General features: G+C 45.5%; 1 protein-coding gene across 7 annotated transcripts in view; it reads left to right on the top strand.

Annotated features, from left to right (window-relative positions):
• LOC138295220 (zinc finger protein 182-like) overlaps positions 1 to 21,708 on the top strand; it is a 281,495-nt gene that overhangs the window by 66,516 nt on the left and 193,271 nt on the right. For all 7 annotated transcript variants that reach the window (XM_069233395.1, XM_069233396.1, XM_069233399.1 and 4 more), the window contains exons 4-6: positions 8,510 to 8,623; positions 11,072 to 11,194; positions 11,406 to 11,513. In XM_069233395.1, coding sequence (XP_069089496.1) covers positions 8,510 to 8,623; positions 11,072 to 11,194; positions 11,406 to 11,513 — 345 coding nt within the window. The remainder of the gene's footprint in view (positions 1 to 8,509; positions 8,624 to 11,071; positions 11,195 to 11,405; positions 11,514 to 21,708) is intronic.

Here is a 21,708-nt window from a genome sequence, read left to right on the forward strand (position 1 = left end):
TGCTGCTGCTGCCAACCCCTCAGACAGGCTTCTGCCCTCCTGGGGTCCAGCCAGGCCTGGCCCAGGATGGCAGAACAAAGGACTTCCTCTGAGAGAGGGTGTTACACCCTCTCCCTTTGGAAAATGGTGTGAAGGCAGGGGAGGAGTAGCCTCCGCCAGCCTCTGGAAATGCTTTCATGGGCACACATGGTGCCCATTTCTGCATAAGCCAGTCTACACCGGTTCAGGGACCCCTTAACCCTGCTCTGGCACAAAACTGGACAAAGGAAAGGGGAGTGACCACTCCCCTGACCTGTACCTCCCCTGGGAGGTGCCCAGAGCTCCTCTAGTGTGCTCCAGACCTCTGCCATCTTGGAAACAGAGGTGCTGCTGGCACACTGGACTGCTCTGAGTGGCCAGTGCCATCAGGTGACATCAGAGACTCCTTCTGATAGGCTCCTTCAGGTGTTGCTAGCCTATCCTCTCTCCTAGGTAGCCAAACCCTCTTTTCTGGCTATTTAGGGTCAAGCTGTCAAACAAGCTAATGGGGATGTCAGTGACTCTCACAGAGTTTACTGGGAGGACAACCTCTTGTACACTGAAGCAAGGGATCCTAAGCCTGGAACTGCCAGGAGGTTAGTGATTCCTCCGGAGTACAGAAAGTTCCTCCTAACTCTAGCCCACGACATTCCCCTAGCTGGACATCTGGGACAAATGAAAACTTGGGACAGGCTTGTTCCCTTGTTTCATTGGCCTAGAATGTCTGAGGACACAAAAGAGTTTTGTAAGTCCTGTGAAACCTGTCAAGCCAGTGGCAAGACAGGTGGCACTCCAAAGGCACCCCTTATTCCACTGCCTGTGGTTGTGGTTCCCTTTGAAAGGGTAGGGGTTGACATAGTTGGCCCCCTTGACCCTCCTACTACTTCAGGCAATAGGTTTATCTTGGTGGTAGTGGACCATGCCACAAGATATCCTGAAGCAATTCCTTTAAGGACCACTACAGCGCCTGCCGTGGCAAAGGCCCTCCTGGGAATATTTTCTAGGGTGGGCTTCCCAAAGGAAGTAGTATCAGACAGAGGAAGCAATTTCATGTCTGCTTACTTAAAGGCCATGTGGAAGGAGTGTGGTGTGACTTACAAGTTCACTACACCCTATCATCCACAAACAAATGGACTGGTGGAGAGATTTAACAAAACTCTCAAAGGCATGATTATGGGACTCCCTGAAAAACTCTGCAGGAGATGGGATATCCTTTTACCATGCCTCCTTTTTGCCTACAGGGCGGTACCCCAGAAAGGAGTGGGCTTCAGCCCCTTTGAACTCCTCTTTGGACACTCTGTTAGTGGTCCACTAACACTTGTCAAGGAGGGTTGGGAACAACCTTTAAAAGCTCCAAAGCAAGATATTGTGGATTATGTACTTGGCCTCAGATCAAGGATGGCTGAGTACATGAAAAAGGCCAGTAAAAACCTTCAGGCCAGCCAAGAGCTCCAAAAGCAATGGCATGACCAGAAGGCTGTTTTGGTTCAGTACAAACCAGGACAGAAAGTGTGGGTCTTGGAGCCTGTGGCCCCAAGAGCACTCCAAGATAAATGGAGTGGACCCCACACAATTGTTGAGAAAAAGGGGGAAGTCACCTACTCAGTTGACTTAGGCACTGCCAGGAGTCCCCTTAGGGTGCTCCATGTCAATCGCCTTAAACCCTACTATGACAGGGGTGATCTCACCCTGCTCATGGCAACTGATGAGGGACAGGAAGAAGACAGTGATCCTCTACCTGATCTCTTCTCTTCCACAGAACAAGATGCTCTTGTGGAAGTTGTAGTTTTGGCTGATTGTCTTACTGCTGAGCAGAAAGACCATTGCATAAATCTCCTGGGTCAGTTTTCTGAACTCTTCTCTACTGTGCCAGGTACCACTTCTTGGTGTGAGCACACTATAGATACTGGAGACAGCTTGCATGTCAAAAGTAAAATCTATAGGCAGCCTGACCATGTCAGGGACTGCATAAAGCAAGAGGTGCAGAAAATGTTAGAACTGGGAGTGGTTGAGCACTCTGAAAGTCCATGGGCTTCTCCTGTGGTACTTGTACCAAAACCTCATTCCAAGGATGGAAAGAAAGAAATGCGGTTTTGTGTTGACTACAGAGGTCTCAACCAGGTAACCAAAACTGATGGTCACCCTACACCCAGGGCAGATGAGCTCATAGATACACTGGCATCTGCCAAGTATCTAAGCACTTTTGATTTGATTGCAGGGTATTGGCAGATCAAATTATCAGAAGATGCTAAACCTAAAACTGCATTTTCAACCATTGGAGGCCATTACCAATTCACAGTAATGCCTTTTGGATTGAAAAATGCACCTGCCACTTTTCAGAGGTTGGTGAACACGGTCCTGCAAGGGCTGGAAGCTTTTAGTGCAGCATATCTGGACGATATAGCTGTCTTTAGCTCCAGTTGGGATGACTACCTGGTCCACCTATGGAAAGTTTTAGAGGCCCTGCAAAAGGCAGGCCTCACTATCAAGGCTTCAAAGTGCCAGATAGGGCAGGGGAAGGTGGTTTATCTGGGACACCTGGTAGGTGGGGAACAGATTGCACCACTTCAGGGAAAAATCCAAACTATTGTAGATTGGGTTCCCCCTACTACTCAGACTCAGGTGAGAGCCTTCCTAGGCCTCACTGGGTATTACAGGAGGTTCATTAAGAACTATGGCTCCATTGCAGCCCCTCTTAATGACCTCACATCCAAGAAAATGCCTAAAAAGGTATTATGGACAGCAAACTGTCAGAAAGCTTTTGAGGAGCTGAAGCAGGCCATGTGCTCTGCACCTGTCCTGAAAAGCCCTTGTTACTCTAAAAAATTCTATGTCCAAACTGATGCATCTGAATTAGGAGTAGGGGCAGTCCTATCACAACTTAATTCTGATGGCCAGGATCAACCTGTTGCTTTTATTAGTAGGAGGTTGACCCCTTGAGAAAAGCTTTGGTCTGCCATTGAGAGGGAGGCCTTTGCTGTGGTCTGGGCACTGAAGAAGTTGAGGCCCTACCTGTTTGGCACTCACTTCATTGTTCAGACAGACCACAAACCTCTACTTTGGCTAAAACAAATGAAGGGTGAAAATCCTAAATTATTGAGGTGGTCCATATCCCTACAGGGAATGGACTATACAGTGGAACATAGACCTGGGAGTAGCCACTCCAATGCAGATGGACTCTCCAGATATTTCCACTTAGACAATGAAGACTCACCAGGTCATGGCTAGTCTTATTGTCCTTCGTTTGGGGGGGGGTTGTGTAGGAAAGTACCATCTTGCCTGGCATGTTACCCCCATTTTTCACTGTATATATGTTGTTTTAGTTGTATGTGTCACTGGGACCCTGCCAGCCAGGGCCCCAGTGCTCATAAGTGTGCCTGAATGTGTTATCTGTGTAGTGACTAACTGTCTCACTGAGGCTCTGCTAATCAGAACCTCAGTGGTTATGCTCTCTCATTTCTTTCAAATTGTCACTAACAGGCTAGTGACCAATTTTACCAATTTACATTGGCTTACTGGAACACCCTTATAATTCCCTAGTATATGGTACTGAGGTACCCAGGGTATTGGGGTTCCAGGAGATCCCTATGGGCTGCAGCATTTCTTTTGCCACCCATAGGGAGCTCTGACAATTCTTACACAGGCCTGCCACTGCAGCCTGAGTGAAATAACGTCCACGTTATTTCACAGCCATTTTACACTGCACTTAAGTAACTTATAAGTCACCTATATGTCTAACCTTTACCTGGTAAAGGTTAGGTGCAAAGTTACTTAGTTTGAGGGCACCCTGGCACTAGCCAAGGTCCCCCCACATTGTTCAGGGCCAATTCCCCGGACTTTGTGAGTGCGGGGGCACCATTACACGCGTGCACTACATATAGGTCACTACCTATATGTAGCTTCACAATGGTAACTCCGAATATGGCCATGTAACATGTCTATGATCATGGAATTGCCCCCTCTATGCCATCCTGGCATAGTTGGCACAATCCCATGATCCCAGTGGTCTGTAGCACAGACCCTGGTACTGCCAAACTGCCTTTCCCGGGGTTTCACTGCAGCTGCTGCTGCTGCCAACCCCTCAGACAGGCTTCTGCCCTTCTGGGGTCCAGCCAGGCCTGGCCCAGGATTACAGAACAAAGGACTTCCTCTGAGAGAGGGTGTTACACCCTCTCCCTTTGGAAAATGGTGTGAAGGCAGGGGAGGAGTAGCCTCCCCCAGCCTCTGGCGCGAAACTGGACAAAGGAAAGGGGAGTGACCACTCCCCTGACCTATACCTCCCCTGGGAGGTGCCCAGAGCTCCTCCAGTGTGCTCCAGACCTTTGCCATCTTGGAAACAGAGGTGCTGCTGGTACACTGGACTGCTCTGAGTGGCCAGTGCCATCAGGTGACGTCAGAGACTCCTTCTGATAGGCTCCTTCAGGTGTTGCTAGCCTATCCTCTCTCCTAGGTAGCCAAACCCTCTTTTCTGGCTATTTAGGGTCTCTGTCTCTTGGGATTCCTTAGATAACGAATGCAAGAGCTCATCCGAGTTCCTCTGCATCTCTCTCTTCACCTTCTGCCAAGGAATCGACTGCTGTCCGCGCTGGAAGCCTGCAAAACTGCAACAAAGAAGCAAAGACGACTACTGCAACTCTGTAACTCTGATCCTGCCGCCTTCTCGACTGTTTTCCTGGTGGTGCATGCTGTGGGGGTAGTCTCCCTCCTCTCTGCACTAGAAGCTCAGAAGAAATCTCCCGTGGGTCGACAGAATCGTCCCCCTGCAACCGCAGGCACCAAAGAACTGCATCACCGGTACCCTGGGTCTCCTCTCAGCACGACGAGCGAGGTCCCTTGAATCCAGCAACTCTGTCCAAGTGACTCCCACAGTCCAGTGACTCTTCAGTCCAAGTTTGGTGGAGGTAAGTCCTTGCCTCCCCACGCCAGACTGCATTGCTGGGAACCGTGACTTTTGCAGCTACTCCGGCCTCCGTGCACTTCCGGCGGAAATCCTTTGTGCACAGTCCAGCCTGGGTCCACGGCACTCTAACCTGCATTGCAAGACCTCCTAAGTTGTACTCCGGCGACGTGGGACTCCTTTGTGCGACTTCGGGTGAGCACCGTTTCACGCATCCTCGTAGTGCCTGTTTCTGGCACTTTTGCGGGTGCTGCCTGCTGTTGAGAGGGCTCCTTGTCTTGCTTGACGCCCCCTCTGTCCCCAGACGCAATTGGCGACATCCTGGTCCCTCCTGGGCCACAGCAGCATCCAAAAACACAAACCGCACGATTTGCAGCTAGCAAGGCTTGTTGGCGGTCTTTCGGCGGGAAACACTTCTGCACGACTCTCCACGGCGTGAGGGATCCGTCCTCCAAAGGGGAAGTCTCTAGCCCTTGTCGTTCCTGCAGAAACCTAAGCTTCTACTGTCCAGTAGCAGCTTCTTTGCACCCACAGCTGGCATTTCCTGGGCATCTGCCCATCTCCGACTTGCTTGTGACTTTTGGACTTGGTCCCCTTGTTCCACAGGTACCCTCGACTGGAAATCCATTGTTGTTGCATTGCTGGTTTGTGTCTTTCCTGCAGAATTCCCCTATCACGACTTCTATGTCCTTTGGGGAACTTTAGTGCACTTTGCACTCACTTTTCAGGGTCTTGGGGTGGGCTATTTACCCTTACTATTTTCTAAATAGTCCCAGCGACCCTCTACAAGGTCACATAGGTTTGGGGTCCATTTGTGGTTCGCATTCCACTTTTGAGTATATGGTTTGTGTTGCCCCTATCCCTATGTGTCCCCATTGCATCCTATTGTAACTATACATTGTTTGCACTGTTTTCTATAGTTATTACTGCATATTTTGGTATTGTGTACATATATCTTGTGTATATTTGCTATCCTCATACTGAGGGTACTCACTGAGATACTTTTGGCATATTGTCATAAAAATAAAGTACCTTTATTTTTAGTATAACTGTGTATTGTGTTTTCTTATGATATTGTGCATATGACACTAGTGGTACTGTAGGAGCTTCACTCGTCTCCTAGTTCAGCCTAAGCTGCTCTGCTAAGCTACCATTATCTATCAGCCTAAGCTGCTAGACACCCTATACACTAATAAGGGATAACTGGGCCTGGTGCAAGGTGCAAGTACCCCTTGGTACTCACTACAAGCCAGTCCAGCCTCCTACATCCATAGAATACATTAGGGCTCAGACATGAACATTTGAGCGTTCTTGTTGAGCTGCAGCACCTATGGAACTTTTATATAGAATTAGTCAAGTTTACCTGTAATCCTAATTCTCCTTCAGAATTCCATTAAAATCATAAGATTGGAAAAATAGTGCATATGTACAGAATGCAAGAGCCACCCTAAACAAAAAAGCAATCTGTGTGTATAAAGCTAGGTATGGTGTATCTTTGGTTTCTACTATTGTACAAACACCACACTTCAGAGTTAGCTGTAAAGTATGGAAACGATGTCACCACTTCCAGTGACCTGTGGCTTTCATCAGCAGGACCACTCCTAAGCCACTGGCAGAGCTTTGCCATCCGCACAGTCACCTAAGTTATGTGCAAGCATTCCAAAGTGTGCGGCCTATTCCCTGGCAGTATCATTTTCATCCCTTGGACCTAGAAACAGTATTTCAGGTGAAATCTGCAAATGATGCGGCAAATAATGTGAATACATAATTATGCATTAAAGGCTGAAGCCATAGAATCGCACTAGTCAACTGGTCCTCGGCATTGACCATTGCTTGATCTCTTTTTCATCAACTTATTCATGAAACATTCACATTCCAACCAGTGCCCATTGTTAACTACACTTTGCAGAAAACAACTTTTTCAGTGTTAAATCCCCCAAAACAAATCTAATAATAGCATTGACAATGCCATTAGGTCTGCCTTTAAAGTAATGCTGTATGGTAATGTGAAGCATTACAAGTAAGTAGCATGTGAATGAATGTGTATGACTATGTATTTGTGAAGAAGCAAAGAAATGTCGGATAACATTGGTGTTGGCTGATAGGTCAGGTGACGGTTGCACTGTGGGGCCAATGACCGCCCTCCTACCACCTGTGGTGCTACCAGAGAAACACCACACAGATCATCTAGTTATCCAAGACATGCTCCTGTGTGGTGTGTGTCCCTGAAAGTTCAAGCTTAGGCAGCAGGATAAATAAAGAAAATGATCACACTGTACAGAGGGCACACACCTTTTTTGTGGAAGCACACAACTTCTGCCTATCAAAACAATGACTCCTGGCTCCCAGCATGTGGGTGGAGCCAAAACCCCTCTCTAGTGATGACCACTTAATTGTCTGGTGACAGCTGCACACGCAAGCCAGACCAAAAAAACAGAAAACATTATAGGTAGCGCGCAGTAGGCTCCAGTCTCGTAGATCTGGTGACGTTCACAGACGATACTACACAGCTGCTCATCAGGGATCCTATAAATAGATCGATGTTGCGAGAGGTATCGAGAGAGAGAACGGTAACTTTGTAATATGGGGTCTCTATTGCCATTGAGGGGTTCTGGCTGGTGACGTTTATTAACCACTTGACCTTTGGGCTCGAGGTTGATAAATGTGAGCAGAACCCAGGAGATGGCAATATAGGACCATATTACCCGTCTTACTGATTTCAATATTGCTTAGCTTTTTAATTTAATTTAAGTGCTTTTAAGGAAAAAAGGGATCATTTGAGTGTCCACTATTTTGCATTCATCATTTGCCTCAGACTTCAGATGTCTGCCAATGTTTGGAGATATATGGTGTCTGTTGGGGATTATATGGTAATATTTCAAGTGTTTTATGTGTATTATTATGATCAAAATTGTAAATACGAAGCGAATTGTACAGGAATTAAAACCCTGTATTTTCAAATGTGCGTCTCTTTGGTATATTGACACTATTGAGTAGATTAACAAGACAAAGCAATGTGCACAGTAAGTTTATGCTGACATGATTCTAGGTTAGCACACCGGGGATGTTCTTTGGTAGACAGACTCTCTAGGCTGAGCTTTGTCAGGTGTGCTGACTAATGCTCTGGGTAAACATCTATTATTGTGCAAGCTTTTGTAATCCTTTTTTTTGTTTACCTGCACTTAGACAAAAAAGAAATGCTGTGTAACCATCCATTAAACTTGTATTTGTGTAGGTAAACTAAACATCCTGCACATTAATTCAGCACTGTGATTCACAGGAAATAATTTATAGGAAATAATTGATGGTGGAGTGGTAGAGACAATACATAACAGGTAACTAAGTATTCTAATGGATAGTTTCTTCTCCTTTCGAATATTGCCCGGGCACCAGACGAAATCCAGAAGTCCATGGCACTTGCCATAATGTATTTTTCCCTCTTGCTGTTTATGCAGTGAACAGTGCCCTTAGGAAGTGTTCTTCAGTTACTGTTCTTTCTAATCACTTTACCACCCTTAGGAGCAATACCAGATGTAGAAGGCTCTCCTCTGGACCCCATTAATCCTGTGTTCTTTATTCTTTTTTTTTTAACAGGCTATGCCATTGTCAACCCTGATATCTTACTGAGGATAAAGCAGGCAGGAGAGCCAGGTGGCAAGGACCAGCAGAGTTCAGACGAAGTGGAAATTGTTAAATCTCTAAGCGCAGGTGCGTATTAAGTAGGGTACAGTTATTGTGACTTCTTAAGTTTGCTTGTACAACAATAAAGAACATGAAAAAGAGAATTCTACATGAATACTAGAAATGTTTACTGACCCCGCCATACTCAATTTGTTCCTGCCCCATAAAAATAAAGACATAATTTTTATCCACTACTACAACCCTGCAGTTGATAAAATCTAGGAGGTTATTGTTAGACCGGACAGCCTTAGTGTGGTCATCCCCCAACTTTTTGCCTGCCTCCCTCCACTTTTCTGACACTGTTTTTGTTGATTTTAGGACTCTGCACCCTTTACCACTGCTAACCAGTGCTAAAGGGCATATGCTCTCTCCCTTAAACATGGTAACATTGGTTCATCCCCAATTGGCATATATATGAGTTAGTTATAAGTCCTGGTAAAGTGTACTACATGTGCCCAGGGCCTGTAAATTAAATGCTACTAGTAGGCCTGCAGCACTGATTGTGCCACCCACATAAGTAGCCCCTTAACCATGTCCCAGGCATGCCATTGCAAGGCCTGTGTTTGCAGTTTCACTGCCACTTCGACTGGGCATTTAAAAGTACTTGCCAAGCCTTGAACTCCCCTTTTTCTACCTATGTCACCCCTAAGGTAGGCCGTAGGTAACCCATAGGGCAGGGTGGGTGCAATTCAGGTAAAAGACAGGAAATGTACCTATGTTTTTTATATGTCTTGGTAGTGAAAACCCCCTAAATTAGTTTTCCACTACTGTGAGGCCTGCTCCTTTCATAGACTAGCATTAAGACTACCCTCATATACTTTTTGAGTGGTATGTTCTGATCTGAAAGGGGTAACCAGGTCATATTTAGTATGGCAATAGAAAATCCTGCTTATCAGTGAGGTTGGATTTTATATTACTACTTTAGAAACGCCACTTTGACAGTGAGCACTTCTCTGCACTTACAAACCATCTGTGCTTTGCAGCCTGTCTCCAATCAACATCTGGGCTGGGCTGGTTGACAGCTCCCTTGTGCATTTCACACAGACAAACACAAACACAGGACATTCAGTCACACCTGAACTCATCTGTATATTGAATGGGCCTTCCTCGGCTGGAAGGGTGGATGGTCTGACACTTACATTTCAAAGGCTAGTGGCCTGTCCTCACACAGTGGACTGCCAAACCCCCTACTGGGACCCTGGCAGACAGGATTGCATTGAAGGGGGAACTTGTGCACTTCAAAACCCCTCTTTGAAGTCTCCCCCACTTTGAAGGCATTTTTGGGTATATAAACTGGGTCTCTGACTCCACCAACTCAGACACTTCTGGACCTGCACCTGCAACATGTCAAGAGGAGCTGCCTTTCTGCCCAAAGGACTCATCTGGACTGCTTTGCTGAGACGACTGTTGCCCTGCTTGGCCCTGCTGCCCTGCTGGCCTCCGACTTTGCTGAGAAGGACTCTGCCTTCCCCTAAGGTGCTCTCCATGGCCTTGGTTTGAGCTTGCCTCCTGTTTTCTGAAATCTCAGGACCATAAAGACTTCATCTCTTCAGGAAACTCCTTGTGCGCCAAAAATCGACGCACCACCTGCCGGTATTGACTTAAAGCCTGCATTGCGACTGAGAAATTGCCGCACAGCCGACCGGAATGACACAGCCTTGACTTTCCGACTGAAAATCTGACGCAACACCTACCTTGGAATGGAAAATTTGACGCATAACCTACCGGATCGATGCAGCGCCCATGTCTACTTCAGGCTCATCAAGGATTTTCCAAGTGTCAAAAGATGCCTGCATCGCAGTGAGGATCCAAGACTGCGCGCCGAAAATAAAATTCGCAAACCCCTTGCAGCGTGGAAAGAAACGAGGCATCATCTGTGCCCCGTCGGACAATCCAGTCCAATACCCTATTTTTTCACGCATTTCCTCTCTGCGTAACATAGAGAAAACTGTTCATTTATAAGGATTAGGATTCTTTTAAATCTTTTAAAAGTGATATTTCAGTGCTTGATTATTGGATCTTTGTTGTTTTAACCTTTATTATTTTCAGATAAATATTTATTTTTCGAAACCCGTGTAGTGTATTTTTGTGGTGTTTCACTGTGTTACCGTATGATTTATTGCACAAATACTTTATGCATTGCCTTCTAAATTAAGCCTGACTGCTCAGTGCCAGGCTACCAGAGGGAGGGCACTGGATAATTAGAATTATATGTGACTTACCCTGACTAGGATTGTGCTCCCTACTTGGACAAGGGTGTGTACCTCTGCCAACTAGAGCCCCATTTCGAAGTTATACTTAGACTTGTTTTAACATTGCCACAATCCCACAGTCTGTTTGTTAGTCATACACTTAACTTCCAAAAAGCAGAATATACAATGCTTTCCTGCTTCTTTCAGAGTGTAGCTTCCACTCATACCTGAATTTCTCTGCTCTGGGCCATTGGCATTATGCTTGTTTCTTATTTGATCACAGGCAGTGCCGTTTTCAATCCAGAGGTTTCCTTGTGGATTAAGGAAGTGGAGGAGTCTGGGCCAGTGCCTCCACATCAGCAGCCTAAACCACAAAGCAAACAAACCACTAGCCCACCACCTGCAGGTAAGTAAGAAGCTCTTTCGATATTACCAATCTAACCTTGTATCTTCTGCATTATGTAGCTAACAGATCTTTTGTGCATTTCTTTTTTTTTTTTTCTTTTTCATTTTAATCTGCTGTAGGAATAGTATTTTGCCTGTTTAAAGGCATATGAATGCTGAATTTGATGGCACAGTCTGAATCATTTTTATCAGATCTTACTTTTTAATGGCAGATCATCCATTTATCAAACCTGACATCCTGTTACGGATTCAGCAGATTGAAGAGCCAGTTATTCCAGAACATTGGATCTTCCAGGATCCTGCTAGCAGCCCAGCGCCTTGTGAGTATTGACTGGAAATTAGAATAGCAATGAGTATGATATGAGTTGAGCCTGATGCTTTCACACAATGCTATTCAAAGTTGGTATACACTAAGTTGTTTTATATTGTGCTCCATACCAGTCTATTGCTTTTTCTATGTTTTGGGAATGACGTTTTCTCCCCCAGGGGGGCTTCATCAATAGTTTTGCGCACAGAATTATTCTGCCATTACTCTCCTATATATGTATATGTTCGATGGCATGTGTAGCTGCAGATACACATGCTTTTCATCAGTCTGCCATTTAGTTTTGGGCTTGGAGTGTTACAAGTTGTTTTTCTTCTAAGAAGCTTTTTCGAGTCACAAGATCGAGTGACTCCTCCTCTCTGTGTCAGTGCACATGGGCATGAAGTCATTTGTTAGATTGTTTTCCCGCAGGAGGGTGAAGTAAGGAGTGAAGAAATGTATATGTACATATAGTAAGAAAATAATATGTTGATGCAACGTATATACATATTTACCTAAAGAAAGTACTACAACGGCTACAGGCTTCCGGGGAGGAGGAAGGGGTGCATGTGAATCTGCAGCACTACATGCCACGAACAGATGTCTACTGGGTAAGTGACATTTTCCGTTCACTGGCATGTGTAGCTGGAGATACACATGCTTTGCATAGAATATAAAGCAGTCACCTCCTAAAAGAAGCGGTGGCTAGCCTGTAGGAGTTGGAGTAGTTTGAAATAGTGTTTTAAGCACTGCTTGACAAACGTTTGCTTGTTGGCGAGATAGCACATCCACACAGTAGTGCTTAGTAAATGTGTGTGGTGGGGACCATGTGACTGCTTTACATACGTCTGCCATTTTCCTAAGTATGCCATGGAAGCTCCTTTCTTTCTAGTGGAATGTGCTTTAGGAGTTACTAATAGATGCCTTTTAGCTTTAAGATAGCAAGTTTGAATACACTTTACTATCCATCTGCCTAATCCTACTGTGATCAAGACCTGATGGTCGAAATGCATTGGTAGTGATATAGGTGATCTACTACTTTTGATATTAAAAACGTACGAACTTTCCTGGACTGCAGCATAATCTTTGTTTGAAAATTGGAATAAAGGAAGGTCCATCCCTAACGTCGGCACCAACCTGAGAGAGCGCACTGTAATGGGACCGTTTTGCGTGATTATTTATATTTTGTATGTGTGTGTGTGTGTGTGTGTGTGTGTGTGTGTGTGTGTGTGTGTGTGTATATATATATATATATATACAGGGAGTGCAGAATTATTAGGCAAGTTGTATTTTTGAGGATTCATTTTATTATTGAACAACAACCATGTTCTCAATGAACCCAAAAAACGCATTAATATCAAAGCTGAATATTTTTGGAAGTAGTTTTTAGTTTGTTTTTAGTTTTAGCTATGTTAGGGGGATATCTGTGTGTGCAGGTGACTATTACTGTGCATAATTATTAGGCAACTTAACAAAAAAAAAATATATACCCATTTCAATTATTTATTATTACCAGTGAAACCAATATAACATCTCAACATTCACAAATATACATTTCTGACATTCAAAAACAAAACAAAAACAAATCAGTGACCAATATAGCCACCTTTCTTTGCAAGGACACTCAAAAGCCTGCCATCCATGGATTCTGTCAGTGTTTTGATCTGTTCACCATCAACATTGCGTGCAGCAGCAACCACAGCCTCCCAGACACTGTTCAGAGAGGTGTACTGTTTTCCCTCCTTGTAAATCTCACACTTGATGATGGACCACAGGTTCTCAATGGGGTTCAGATCAGGTGAACAAGGAGGCCATGTCATTAGATTTCCTTCTTTTATACCCTTTCTTGCCAGCCACGCTGTGGAGTACTTGGACGCGTGTGATGGAGCATTGTCCTGCATGAAAATCATGTTTTTCTTGAAGGATGCAGACTTCTTCCTGTACCACTGCTTGAAGAAGGTGTCTTCCAGGAACTGGCAGTAGGACTGGGAGTTGAGCTTGACTCCATCCTCAACCCGAAAAGGCCCCACAAGCTCATCTTTGATGATACCAGCCCAAACCAGTACTCCACCTCCACCTTGCTGGCGTCTGAGTCGGACTGGAGCTCTCTGCCCTTTACCAATCCAGCCACGGGCCCATCCATCTGGCCCATCAAGACTCATTCTCATTTCATCAGTCCATAAAACCTTAGAAAAATCAGTCTTGAGATATTTATTGGCCCAGTCTTGACGTTTCAGCTTGTGTGTCTTGTTCAGTGGTGGTCGTCTTTCAGCCTTTCTTACCTTGGCCATGTCTCTGAGTATTGCACACCTTGTGCTTTTGGGCACTCCAGTGATGTTGCAGCTCTGAAATATGGCCAAACTGGTGGCAAGTGGCATCGTGGCAGCTGCACGCTTGACTTTTCTCAGTTCATGGGCAGTTATTTTGCGCCTTGGTTTTTCCACACGCTTCTTGCGACCCTGTTGACTATTTTGAATGAAACGCTTGATTGTTCGATGATCACACTTCAGAAGCTTTGCAATTTTAAGAGTGCTGCATCCCTCTGCAAGATATCTCACTATTTTTGACTTTTCGGAGCCTGTCAAGTCCTTCTTTTGACCCATTTTGCCAAAGGAAAGGAAGTTGCCTAATAATTATGCACACCTGATATAGGGTGTTGATGTCATTAGACCATACCCCTTCTCATCACAGAGATGCACATCACCTAATATGCTTAATTGGTAGTAGGCTTTCGAGCCTATACAGCTTGGAGTAAGACAACATGCATAAAGAGGATGATGTGGTCAAAATACTCATTTGCTTAATAATTCTGCACTCCCTGTATGTTCGATGGCATGTGTAGCTGCAGATACACATGCTTTGCACATCCCGCCATCTAGTGTTGGGCTCGGAGTGTTACAAGTTGTTTTTCTTCAAAGAAGTCTTTCGAGTCACGAGATCGAGGGACTCCTCCCCTTTCGGCTCCATTGCGCATGGGCGTCGACTCCATCTTAGATTGTTTTTTTTCCGCCATCGGGTTCGGACGTGTTCCTTTTCGCTCTGTGTTTCGGGTCGGAAAGTTAGTTAGAATCTCAGAAAAATCGTCTGTATTGTTTGCGTTCGGTATCGGGTTAGTTACAACAGATCGACACCGACTTTTGAAGAGCTCCGGTGGCCCTTCTGGGTTTTTTCAATCCCCCGTCGGGGCCTGGTCGGCCGGCCACGTGTCTCTTCAAGGCTGATGGAACGGACCCCATTCCGCTTCTGCCCAAAATGTCACAACAAGTATCCGTATACAGATCAGCATCTGGTCTGTAACTTGTGTTTGTCTCCAGAGCACAAGGAAGATACTTGTGAAGCCTGTCGAGCGTTTCGGTCGAGGAAGACATTAAGAGACCGAAGAGCGAGAAGACTGCAGATGGCGTCGGCGCCGACAGGACAAGGGCGTTTCGAGGAGGAAGAAGAAACCTTCTCCATTCAGGAATCGGACTCAGACGAGCTTGATCCCGAAGAAACGCCGAAAACCGTGAGTAAGACATCGAAACATAAAACTCACGAGAAGACCACAAAAGCCCAGGGGACGCCACCGCCAACAGGCCATGGCTTAACCCGAAAAATAGGTGACCGATCATCGGCACCGAAAAAGGGCACGCTTGTGTCGAAGTCATCCGACTCCGGTCGAGATACCGGCACACAGCAATCTCGGGCCCGAGACAGCGGCTCCGAGCAAGTTCGGCACCGAGACAGTGGCACCGAAATGGGTCGGCACCGAGACACCAAGACACCGAAAATAAAGAAGGTTTCCTCGGAGCCCAAAAAGGCGACCGAAAAGGTTTAGATTCCGAAACACCCAGCCTCGGAACCGAAAACAGGTTCCTACACAGAGGAACAGGGATTGTCCTCCCAAATGCAAGGACATAAGTGCGGAGAAGAACTTGAATCAATGGAGCCAGACTACACCCAAAGGAGGCTCCACATTCAAAAGGACACAGGGAAGATAAGCACTCTTCCCCCAATTAAAATGAAAAGAAAACTTGCCTTTCAATAAAAGGACAAGCAGCCACAGGCAAAGGTGGCAAGACAAACAACTCCGCCACCATCTCCACCACCATCAATGCACATATCACCGGTAGCCACTCCACCACTGATGTAATCCCCGACTCATACTGCAATGAGTCAAGATGATCCCGACGCATGGGACCTTTATGATGCTCCGGTATCAGATAACAGCCCAGACTGTTAACCTGCGAGACCGTCGCCACCTGAAGACAGTACATCCTACACGCAGGTGGTCTCAAGGGCAGCTGCTTTTCATAACGTCACCTTGCATGCTGAACCAATTGAGGATGACTTTTTGTTTAATACACTATCCTCCACTCATAGCCAATACCAAAGCTTACCTATGCTCCCTGGAATGCTAAAACACTCCAAACAGATATTTCAGGATCCTGTTAAAGGCAGGGCCATAACTCCAAGGGTGGAGAAGAAGTACAAGCCACCGCCAACAGACCCTGTTTATATTACGCAGCAATTAACACCAGACTCTGTGGTTGTTGGGGCAGCTCGCAAGAGAGCAAACTCTCATACCTCGGGAGACGCTCCACCTCCAGACAAGGAGAGTCGCAAATTCGACGCTGCGGGGAAAAGGGTTGCAGCACAAGCAGCAAACCAATGGTGCATTGCCAACTCACAAGCACTTCTGGCAAGATACGATAGAGCTCATTGGGACGAAATGCAGCATTTCATAGAACACTTACCCAAAGAGTTCCAGAAAAGGGCACAACAAGTGGTGGAAGAAGGACAAAGTACCTCAACTAATCAGATACGGTCAGCAATGGATGCAGCAGATACAGCTGCAAGGACAGTAAATACTGCAATAACAATAAGGAGACACGCATGGTTGCGTACGTCAGGATTCAAGCCGGAAATACAACAAGCCGTGCTGAATATGCCCTTTAATGAACAGCAGTTGTTTGGGCCGGAGGTGGACACTGCTATTGAGAAACTCAAAAAAGACACTGATACTGCAAAAGCCATGGGCGCACTCTACTCCCCACAGAGCAGAGGCACATTTCGCAAGACACAATTTAGGGGAGGGTTTTGAAGTCAACCTACAGAAACCACAACCTCACAAGCAAGGCCCACTTATCAAAGCCAATATCAGCGGGGAAGTTTTCGGGGGCAATATAGAGGGGGAAAATTCCAAAAGAATAGAGGGAAGTTCCAAAGCCCCAAAACTCCTCAAAACAAGCAGTGACTTCCAAGTCACACATCCCCAACACGTAACACCTGTGGGGGGGAGACTAAGCAATTTTTACAAACATTGGGAGGAGATAACAACAGACACTTGGGTACTGGCAATTATCCAGCATGGTTATTGCATAGAATTTCTCAAATTCCCTCCAAACGTTCCACCGAAAACACACAATATGTCAAAACAACATATAGATCTTCTAGGACTAGAGGTCCAGGCATTGCTACAGAAAGGAGCAATAGAATTAGTACCAATCCAACAGAAAGGAACAGGAATTTACTCTCGGTACTTTCTCATACCCAAGAAGGACAAAACACTAAGACCTATATTAGATCTAAGAACATTAAATACCTACATCAAATCAGACCACTTTCACATGGTGACATTACAAGACGTAATCCCAATCAAACAACAAGACTACATGGCAACACTAGACCTCAAGGATGCATATTTCCATATACCAATACATCCTTCACACAGAAAGTACCTAAGCTTTGTATTCCAAAGGGTACACTACCAATTCAAAGTGTTGCCATTCGGAATAACTACTGCGCCAAGAGTCTTTACAAAATGTCTGGCGGTAGTAGCTGCGCATATCAGAAGACAGCAAATACATGTGTTCCCATACCTAGACGATTGGTTAATCAAAACCAACACACTAAAACGGTGTTCACAACACACAAAGTACGTCATAGAAACCCTACACAAACTAGGTTTCTCAATCAACTACACAAAATCACACCTTCAGCCGTGTCAAAAACAGCAATACTTAGGGGCAACAATCGACACAGCAAGAGCGATTGCCACGCCAAGTCCACAAAGAGTAAAAGCATTTCACAATGTAATACAGGTCATATATCCAAACCAAAGGATACAAGTCAAAATAGTAATGAAACTACTAGGCATGATGTCCTCATGCATAGCCATTGTCCCAAACGCAAGATTGCACATGCGGCCCTTACAACAGTGCCTAGCATCACAATGGTCACAGGCAAGGGTCAACTTCTAGATCTAGTGTTGATAGACCGCCAAACATACACCTCGCTTCAATGGTGGAACAATATAAATTTAAATCAAGGGTGGCCTTTTCAACACCCAGTGCCCCAATACGTAATAACTACAGATGCATCCATGATAGGGTGGGGAGCACACCTCAATCAACACAGCATTCAGGGGCAATGGGACTCTCGGCAAAAATAGTTTCACATAAATCACTTAGAACTATTGGCAGTATTTCTAGTGTTAAAAGCATTTCAACCAATAATAAGCCACAAACACATTCTTGTCAAAACAGACAACATGACAACAATGTATTACCTAAACAAACAGGGAGGAACACACTCAACACAGTTGTGCCTCCTGACACAGAAAATATGGCATTGGACGATACACAACCACATTCGCCTAATAGCACAGTTCATTCCAGGGATTCAGAATCAATTAGCAGACAATCTCTCTCGGGATCACCAACAGATCCACGAATGGGAGATTCACCCCCAAGTACTACACACTTACTTCCAAAATTGGGGAACACCACAAATAGACCTGTTTGCAACAAAAGAAAACGCAAAATGCCAAAACTTCGCATCCAGGTACCCACAAGATCAGTCTCTGGGCAATGCGTTATGGATGAGTTGGTCAGGGATATTTGCATACGCTTTTCCCCCTCTCCCACTCCTTCGATATCTAGTAAACAAGTTGAGTCAAAACAAACTCAAACTCATACTCATAGCACCAACTTGGGCAAGACAACCTTGGTACACAACACTACTAGACCTCTCAGTAGTGCCTCATATCAAACTACCAAACAGACCAGATCTGTTAACTCAACACAATCAACAGATCAGACACCCCAATCCAGTTCCTCGGTGCCCCAGGGCAGTCCTCCTTCGGTCCTTCTTTCAGTCCATTTGAGATCTAATTTCTGGTTGCCCTATTTATGCTCAGTAAATGCCCTCAGGATAGGATGTGTTTGGTTGCCAATAGGTTACGAGGTTCCCTCCCTTCTGATTGCCACTTCCTGGGAAGTACAGCATCTGGTTATCCCAGGATGCAGCATTCTGCCCACTCCTAATAGGGCAGAACCCATGTTAGACCTACATCCTTAGAGTGGTCTTCACCCCTCCAACGTTTTACCTACCTCCTCCACTATTCATATCTCGATTTTGCTGGCTCTAGGACTGCGCACTTTACCAGCGCTAACCAGTGCCAAAGTAGTTGTGCTTGCTTCCATAAATATGGTAACATTGACTTATATTAATTTACTTAAGTCCCTAGTGAAGTGCACTACAGATTCCAACAGCCTGTAAGTTAAATGCTTCTTGTGGCCTGCAGCACTGATTGTACCACCTACTTAATTAGCTGTTTAACTATGTCTCAGACCTGTCATTGCAGAGCCTATATGTGCAGGTTTACACTGCCATGTCGACATGGCAAAGTATCCTTTTTGCCCTTCCCAAACCTTCCCTTTTTATACATATGTCACTCCTAAGGTAGGCCCTGGACAGCCCAGAGTGCAGGGTACAATGTATTTAAAAGGGAAGACGTACTTTTAGGTTTTACATGTCCTGGTAGTGGGCAAAAAAAAAAAAAATAACCAGAGTTATTTTTCATTACAGCAAGGCCTATCTATCCCATAGGATTAACTTATTACATCTTATAAGTGTAATTCACAGTGTGGAAGAGATAAAAGTTTGGAGTTTGGTGTCTCTGGAATCACAATATAAAATCACATCTTATGGTCAAGTTGGATTTTATATTGCAATTCTGAAAATGCTACTGATAGAAAGTTGGCATTTTTTAATATTTTTTTTACTTTAGCCATTTGGTCTTTCATCACTCGTGCGGGCGAGTGACAGCTGGGCTTTGTGTATTCCTCCTATACAGCCACACACAATGGGAGTTTAGGTGTGAGTTGATGGGCCATCCTGGTAAGATGGGAGGGAGGTGCCGGCCACAGCCTCACTTATACCTGAAAAGGCTGTGTCCTGTCCCCATATAAAAGGCTGCAAAACCCTCTGTAGTGAGCTTGGAGATTGGCAGAACCCCTGTGCACATTAAAGGACTGTCTTTGAAGACTCTACCACTTCCAAAGCCCAACTGAGTATAAGTACTGGACCTCTGACCCCACCAACTCAGTGCAATTCTGGACCTGTGAATGCTCTGCCAGGAAGATGGACTACTCTGCTGCTAAGGGACTGCTATTCTGCTGAACAGCTGCATTGTTTGACTCTTGCCTTGCTGTGCTGCCCTGCTGCCTACTGATCCCCTGCCTTGATGAAGAAGGACTGGACCTGCATCACCTGAACCCAGAGTGACCTTAAGGGCTAGCTGGCTGGGCTTCTGATAAGAAGTCTCAGGGTCATAAAAGACTTCCACCCACCTTGCTCCTGCACCTGGACTCTGCCATCTCTGAGTCTTCCCTGCCAAGTCGTGCCACCCCAGTCCTGGAGCCTTGGAAGTGGGCCGAAGGTGTTTGCTCCAGCAGAACTGATACATCATGTGCTTTAATACCAGAATCAGCACATTTCTGCTATTGCGTGGAACTGCACTAGTGCATCGCCTTTGGAATCACCACTGATAAGCTTTTCCTGGTGCGAGGTCCTCGCATCCTCATCTACGGCAGAGCCGAATCTCCGCATCAGAGCCTCTGCGCTCATCTGAACTGACGTATTGCCTCAGCTGCACAATACTTCCTCGACACAGGTCTTTGCATTGTGGGTCCCGGCTTCTGGGTCCTTGACATTGACGCAGGAGGAGCTCACTCTCTAACTCCGCCGCATCTTGGAACTGATGCATCACCACTGTTGCATGGAGAAGAACGATGCATCCTCTCTACTAAATGGTTCGGAACTGACGCAGCGCTCTGCAACTAGGATTTAAGGTACTTTGGTTCTGTGGGCCAGGTTGGATCCCTGTAGCTGGCACATGCTGACCATGCGCCTTTGGCTTTGCAACCAGATATCCCTGGTTGGCACTTCTTTCTTCTAAGCACTGTTTTACAGTTTATTCTTTAAAAATAAAATTCATAACTCAAGTTTCATTTACTGGATTTTTGTAATTTGTCTTGTTTTACTTATTAAATTAAGTTCTCCAATTCTAACCTGCTGTGGACTGTTTTTTTTTGGGTGTGGTGTTTTCACTGTTGTAATGCTTGAAGTGTTGTAAGATACTTTACACATTGCCTCTAAGTTAAGCCTGACTGCTCTGTGCCAAGCTGAGGGTGAGCACAGGTTAATTTAGGGTTTGCCTGATACTCTGACTAGGATTGTGGTTGGTGCTTGACTAAGGTTTACACCCCAGGCGATCAACAACCAAATTTTTTACAGCTTCTCTCCTGGTGTTTAGTGCTCCCTAGCCCAAGCTAGAGGTGTGGCCACCAAGGGGGCTACACGCCCCTGGATATCCGGTTTGACAGCTGGCTTCCTCTTTCTTGTCCCTAGCGTCAGCCTTTCTCCCTACCCAATACAGAAGCCCCTCTCTCCCCACCCAATACAGAAACCCCTCTCTCCCCACGGTTAACCATTTGCCCTTCAAAGACAGTTTCTCCTTCGAAGCTCACCTTTTGGGCCAACACCAGTGGCTTCCTGCAGGAATGAGAGAATTCCTCTCTTCATTGCGGGCTTCTATTGTCTCCTTTCCCAGCAGTTGTTAGCGTGTCTCTCCAAGGGGCATAAGCTGTCTGCAGGACAGATCCCTGTGTACAACAGTAAAAGGGCACTGGAAACTTTGGGCAACTAAAGTGACAACTTCTAATGTTGCATTAGATTTAGTGCACTGATTCTTTTAATACCTTACGGTACCAACTTTAATAGTCCCGTTCAGAAGTTAGCAGGGCTGAGAGGGCAGCCTGTAGATGCCGGTTTACCTACTAGACTTTCCACAGTAAAAACAAACGTTTAGGGTTTTTACTGCTGGGACATGTAGTAAAAGTACACATTACACTTTAGCATACAGCGCCCTCTAGTAGGGCTTGTTG

Source organism: Pleurodeles waltl, chromosome 5 (genome assembly GCF_031143425.1).
Source record: "Pleurodeles waltl isolate 20211129_DDA chromosome 5, aPleWal1.hap1.20221129, whole genome shotgun sequence".
Taxonomy (NCBI): Eukaryota; Metazoa; Chordata; class Amphibia; order Caudata; family Salamandridae; genus Pleurodeles; species Pleurodeles waltl.